This window comes from Oratosquilla oratoria, chromosome 27 (assembly GCF_046742065.1).
Source record: "Oratosquilla oratoria isolate Oo_2021 chromosome 27, ASM4674206v1, whole genome shotgun sequence".
NCBI classification, from domain to species: domain Eukaryota; kingdom Metazoa; phylum Arthropoda; class Malacostraca; order Stomatopoda; family Squillidae; genus Oratosquilla; species Oratosquilla oratoria.
In genome coordinates, this window is record NC_134803.1 from 41712855 (window position 1) to 41720138 (window position 7284).

The following is a 7284-nucleotide window of genomic DNA, read 5'->3' on the forward strand; positions in this document are numbered from 1 at the left end:
CTAAAAGAACGGACCTCAGTAACGAACGTATTCTCGTTCTCGTACCTTCCTTTACAATCGAACTTCTCTTCTTGAGTCACATCCGGTTATGCTGTAGACGTTCTGTGGACTGAGCATTTGTTGAAGTCACGCTGTTGATTACCGCCACAATTTTCAAAAGGCTTCGTCCCCGTAACCTAATGATACGCGTGCGTGAACGAACCTTTCTGAGAAGAGTGACATGACTTACTAACGCGCCTCTCCCTCGAGAGACAGAAACGGCGTATCTTTGTTGTAAGACTTCAGAGGGCGTGTTGCATTAAATGCGATAATTAATGACTGAAATCGCTGAAGTGGGACTCGAGGATACGGTAATGGTATCCGAAGATCCTCCACAGATACCAGAGTAGGAGGTACCATTCTTGCATTTCCAGGAAGAGGAGGAGTAGGAGGAAGAGCAGGCGGAGGGGGAAGAGGAAGTGGAGGCGGACGAGTAAGAGGAAGGGGAGGAGGAGGAGAAAGAGGAAGGGGAGGAGGAGGAGGAGGAAGGAGGTACCGACCCGAGAGGTTCAGTCTCCTATTGTTCTCCAGCTCATTTGTTCATCAGGATTTCTTCCTCCTCACCACGCCCACACGCCTACGTGTACGCGCGTGAGAGCACACACACACACACACACACACACACACACACACACACACACATACACACACATACACACACACACACGGGTTCAGGTTAAGAGATTTAATGCAGTTTCTGGTGGTGGTGGCGGTGGCGGCGGTGGTGGTGGTGGTGGCAGTGGTGGTAGGAATGGCTACCGCTGGGACGAGCCTCCGACAGACGCGAGCTGACGTCAGCATCCTGACGAAGACGCTGACAGCGAGGTGCGGGCTGACAATGCGGGTCTCGCGTCACTCGTCGGCTGCCAGGAGTCTTCCTCCTGATTGGCGGGGTTGTCGATGACGTAACAGATGACGTCATAGTGTTTATTGTAGGCTGTATGGGTGGGGTACGTGGAGCTTAGGGGCTGGATGATGTAGCTGTGGGCGGGGTGGATATGGATCACGGTTGCTGGGGGAGGGGGGAAGGGGAGGGGGCTTTGGAGGGGTGGCTTTGTACCCCCTGAAGGCTGTGGTGGCGGAAAACGAGGCGGAGTTCGGAATGGGAAATTTCTTGAGTCTTTTGTGTAAAGCGGTACGTCCCCTTCTCTCTGTCCCTCCCTCCCTCTCCGTCCCTCCTCTCCTCTCCTCTCCTCCCCCTCCTCTCCTTCTCTCCTCTTCTCCCCATCCTCTCATATCCTTTCCCTCTCCCTCTCTCCAGCCCTCTCTCACTTCCGCATCCTAGACCAAGGTGACATCTCTTGAACATTTCCATACCGTCTCCACATCCACAAATAGTTTAACTCCTTCTTTTTACACGCCCTACTTCTCCCCCCTTCCCTCTCCATTTCTCCCTCTACATCTCTCTCTCTCTCTCTCTATCTATCTATCAATCTCTCTATCTCTATCTCTTTCTATCTCTATCTTTTTCTCTATCTCAATCTCTATATCTTTCTCTATCTCTTTCTACTTCTTTCTATCTCTTTACCTCTCTCTCTCTCTCTCTCTCTCTCTCTCTCTCTCTCTCTCTCTCTCTATCTCTCTTTCTCTCTCCAAATAACCTTCGTCTGTATCACCTCCAATATTTCCTCCATTCTTGGTGGTCATCTTCCCCATTCATCTGTTACATTTTCGCATCTGTTCAGACGTGAACAGGTGTTACAGTCATCACGCAACTTATCAGGTGTTGTTTTTTATAAGTTCTTATCTTTGATCGGCACTGGGATGTGGTTTCTTTGATGTAGAGGTTATTTTTCCATCTCTCAGTATGTTCCTTTAGGCTAGATCATGTGATTCCATGTCTAATTTCGTAATACTATTGTTATATTGTTACATAACATCAAACTATAGTGTATACATACATATATATATATATATATATATATATATATATATATATATATATATATATATATATATATATATATACTGTATATAAAAACAAACCACAGTCGGAGCAGAAAAAACAAACTGATTCAATATATTTCGATTGTAAGCTACAGTCATCTTCAGTATTACTGAAGAGGACAGTAGCTTACAGTCGAAATAAATAGATTCACAGTTTCAAGCTGTTTCTTCTGCTCCCAATGTGGTTTTAGTTTTGATTTACAAATGAGCTACTACTTTTTTCATCATATATATATATATACATATATATATATATATATATATATATATATATTATATATATATATATACATATATATATATATATATATATATATATATATATATTATAATTCTAGAAATATCTTAGTCCAAACGCTTTTGCCTAACTAACACCTTCAGAAAACACAACATATTGCAGAGAACAAACCCACAAAGACAAGGTAAAGTATTTGGGGAAAGTAGAAAACTGACCTTACCTAACTTAGGATTTTGTGTGTTACTTATCTATGCACGGTCTTTGGACTCAGATGTTACCGTTTATTGTTGTTAACACAGCAGACCTTGTTATGCACTGCTGTTCACATATTAGTTCCTCTTATCTAACAACAGCTCGTAATCCGTGTTAGATGCTATCAACAAAACAACAACAATGTTTGTCTATTGTAGTTGACACAATTGTTTGCTATCACCGTCAACTGTTATTGATGCAATACCATCTCTATTTTTACCTGTTGTTGTTGTTGTTGTAGATCCTAACATTGCCAATGTTGTTATCGCTGTCGTTATTGTTGTTGTTCCTGTTGTTAGTTGTCACTCGCTCTACTCGCTGTTGTTGTCATTGCTGTTCCTTGTTATTGACGCAGTTATTGTTGTTGTTGTTTATCCTTGAGATTGCCTCGAATGGTCCCACTCCGGTCCCACCACGGACCGGCCGGGTAACAGACCGACCGACGGTCTTCGACGCGACGGCAGACGCTTCGCGGTTCCCTGCGGCAGGTATTGACGAGCGAACAAAGAGATGATGACATCACGGGGACAACAAACACACTCGCGTGTCTTTGTCGTCCTTCTGCCGCTTCCTCTTTGTTCCTTCCTTGTTTCTCTTCCTTCCTTGTCTTCGGACCCTCACCTATCCTCCACTGATGCATCCCGCCGCGGTCTCGATGAAGAACGTCTTCCCTCACACAGGCGAGAAAAACAAACCAACTTTTCCATTCACGTAGTTAACAGACTTCCCCCTACTGTGATAACAGAGCGGGTTAGAGCGTCGCTACCTGCGGCGGTGGTCGAGGTGGCGGCCGTTCGAAAACCTACCACCAGCGAGTTGGACCAAGGGCATGGTAAAATAAATTCCACGCTACAAAGCCTTCTTAGAGGGGCACCGTCCTAGCCTTCTGATAGGGGGGAGTTCATGACGTTAAATCGAATCAGAGATATAAACATATCAGTGTTCTCCATGATGACACTATCTCCGACTTCTTCGTGGCTTTCTCTCTCATGGACATGTGTTAGGCTCTGTTAGACCTGGAGCGTGCCTATACTCGCATACCACATGGTCCTCAGCATACCACATGATACTCTATCACATACCAACACGTCGGAATTTTACCTGGCGCAAAATGTTGACCATCTGCTTACAGATGAATAATGTTAGGTATTCTCATTCTTGTATTCTTTGGTGAATACCTGGTGCTAGATTAACTACACAAAAGTCTGTTTTACACCTTTAGGGGTGATTTACACCTTCACACGTACACGCATGGATACGTTATTATCTTACACCAACACGCACGGATACCGGTTACCGTTACACCTACAAGAGGTTTACCATGCAACGTTACACCTATAAGAAGGTATATCATGCACCGTTACACATAGATGTTATACTATGTACCCTTACAACTTATGAGAGGGTACACTGTATGCCGTTACACTTGTAAGAGGATATATTTATGCGTTACACACACATAAGAGTACACGAATCACCGTTACACCTACAGGAGGGTATACCTTGTCCCGTCACACCTGTACATAAAGTGTGGACCCCTCACCGTTACACCTAAAACTGGGACACGTATTTCTCGTTACACATGCGTTACACATCATAGTTAGAGATATTCTATACCGTAACAATTAGGCGTAGGAATATATTGTTACATATATTTTACCTAAGCTGCAGCATTGGATGCTGTACAAGGCCATACGTATAAATAAGGATATCCTATATGGTAACACATAGGAGTTGGGACACTATCTGTTCTTGCCAACGCGAGTCGTATTTCTTTTTTGTCGCTACTGCACGTGTGGATGCTTTGAACCATGATAGCCGTGCGTGGAGACATCTCATACCCTGACACGTATGGCTGGACAGTCCTGAGGCGTGACATGTGACATCACTACGTGTCGGACGTGATTCGGACGTTTTGCTCCCCTTCTTCCCCGAAGATGACACATCACACGGCGTCGGGGGAATTTCCGTTGTTTGTCCGCCGTGAATTCGTGTCACGTGTCGCATCTTATTTATTGTCTGGTGTGACAACACACGTGACAATGCGTCACGTCGTACTTGCTCATGGACACGTGGGTTCTGTCCATGGTCTCATGACGTCACATCATGCGATGGTGGTCCACCAATGGGGGGGGGGAGGGGGGCGAGTTTCCCATCTGTACCAGAAGCTTTCGTTCAAGAGTCCGAAAACTCTTGGAAATCCAAAAGAAATTTCCAATTACGGGGTGGGGGGGAGGGGGAGGGGGGATTGCTGACCCCAAAAAACCATGGTAATCCATGATTCTCAAACAATATAATTAATTGTTAAAGTGATCTTCAGGAATTTAAGGAACAGAACTCCATAAGTAAAGGGCCTTTAAGCAAACAGGCTAAGAACCATTAATCTACATTGTCTCTTGATTGTGAATCATGTATAATTATGTCATGTATGTATACAGTCATCTAAGTATTAAGAGTATTAAGACATTCATAAATTCCTAAAATTCTTTTCTTTTTTATGCGTTTTTTTAAATTTGTATCTGTATACTGTGTGGTTGTCTGTTTGTTTGTATGTATCTGTGTGTTTCGATTTGATGTATTTCTTCAGCCATGTTAGTTGATCTGTATACGTGTGAGCGTGTGTCTGTCTGTTTGTGCTTGCCTGACCGTCTGCACCCCTTGTCCATCACAATCCCCCGTCACTAAGTCACCTCTCCTCTCTTCCAGGTGAAGATCTGGTTCCAGAACCGGAGGTCAAAATACAAGAAGCTGTACAAGGCCGCCCAGAACGGCCAGCTCCCCGGCATGGACCCCAACGACCTGGCCGCCGACTTGGGCAGCTCCGTCCTGTCACAGCTCATGAACGGATCCCCAGAATCCCCAGGGCCCGCCGCATCCCCAGGGCCCCTGAGCGAGGGGCCCCACACCGGAGGCCAGGGAAGCCACCAGGGAGGAGAGGGCCCTCTTTCCCCCCCACCAGAGCAGCCTGAGACTCCACGCCCACAGTCCCAGCCGCCCATGCCCACGGCCTCCTCCTCTTCGGATGTCCCGCCTTCCATGGGTAGCGCGCCGAGGGATCTCATGTCCCAGTGCCCGAGGGACATGATGTCCCCTCCCATGGTGCACCACAAGGACATCATGTCCCCCAACGTGGGGGGAGTCCACTGCGACAGGCGTGACACTAACAACGGGATGATGGCGAGCCACGCCTACCCGCCCACAGCGCAATGGGATCCGGCCCACTACATGTCCTACTGGAACCACTACGGCGATGTTGCAGCCCATCAGATGAATCACCAGATCATGACATAGGCCGCAGAGGCCGCAACGCCGCATGCGGCCACCGAGTGGCCAGCAGATGCCTGGCCCTTTAGCCCGCAGACTCCAAACCGCCCTCTGTCCCCCCTTCCCCCGCCTCCCCCCACACCTCCTGGCACCTCCAGCGCCGTAGCAGCAGCAGATGCAGCAGGGTACAGCAGTTAATGTTCTTCTTGAAGAACACAAGCTTGGCAAGATGTGGCTCGACCCTAGCACACACACTCCCACTCCCCATTCCCCCACTATCCCTCCCACTCCCCCCTGTCTCCCGTACTCCCATACCCCTGTAGAGCCTCTCAACCGCAGAGAGCCATTCTTTTGGCATCGTGGGGCACCGTGCCGCCATTTCCCCGGCTCAGGCGCCAACACCTCTGCTGACCCTGGTTCATGACTTATGACGTCATGACCACGGTGGTGGTGGTGATAATGATGATAATGATGATGATATTGGTAATGATCATGATGATGATGATCATGATGATGGTGGTGATGGTGATGATATGATCATTATAATGATGATGTTGATGATATGATCACTATGATGATGATGATGATGATGATGGTGACGATGTTGTTGATGTTGTTGTTGTTTAGTGGTACATTCTTGGTTCAGCGTGTGTTTCTTCCGTGTGCAATACAGAATGTAGACGTATACATTCTTGTTGTTTGTAAAGAGAAAAAAATAAATAATACTACAACAGCGATGTATTGCAGGAAAATGCCAGTCGTAGAGAGACAGAAATAAACAGTAAATACATTCCCGATATTTTACGCCATTTTTGCTCATAGATTAGACGCAGTGATGATGATTATGATGATGATAACAATAATAATAATAATAAACTCTTATCTACCAAAAAAAAGCCCCAAAATCATTTGGTCTTACACTACGTTCTAGGGTGGACGTGGATTGGGAGCCTCTCCCTCCCCCTTACATAAGAACAGTGTTATGCTATTTCAATTATGGTTTTCAATACATAACATTCCCAGAAGTGGAGTTGGCAAACTTATTATTATTATTATGAATATATCCTGTATATGAATGTAGAGGACCCGTTCAATTCCCTATTATAACCTTTGTTCAACTTTGAAGCGAAGAGATATTACACTTAGGATCATCTGTTTTATATTTATTTGCTGCATGCGCTCTTCTAGATGGAACTTTTTATTTTTGTAAATACTGTATGATAGTTGTGTGTAAATAAATCATTAGTGTACAAAAGGAAGCTTTCATTCAAGCCACTACTTCTTCAGGAAGTTCTTATTCGCTTTCAGGAACTACCTAGTAGTTTCTTTGGGCATGAAACCATCAACCAAGTGAAAGTAAGGTACATAAGTATATGAAAAATAGAAAATATATAGATTATAAAAGATAATGCATATATGAAATAGAAAACGGAGTGCGAGAAAGGCTTGGGAGTTCTAGTGAGTCCCGACCTTAAATCCAAGAAACAGTGCATTGGTGCCAGGAATAGAGGAAACAAAGGATTAGGTTTCATTGCTCGGAAGAT

General features: G+C 45.4%; 1 protein-coding gene across 1 annotated transcript in view; it reads left to right on the top strand.

Annotated features, from left to right (window-relative positions):
- The window catches only part of LOC143039995 (uncharacterized), a 38576-nt gene extending 31940 nt beyond the window's left edge, over window positions 1-6636 (top strand). Inside the window, exon 4 of the mRNA XM_076210513.1 lies at window positions 5183-6636. Within this exon, the coding sequence (XP_076066628.1) occupies window positions 5183-5767 (585 nt within the window). The 3' untranslated portion in view covers window positions 5768-6636. The remainder of the gene's footprint in view (window positions 1-5182) is intronic.
- The last annotated feature ends 648 nt before the right edge of the window (window positions 6637-7284 follow it).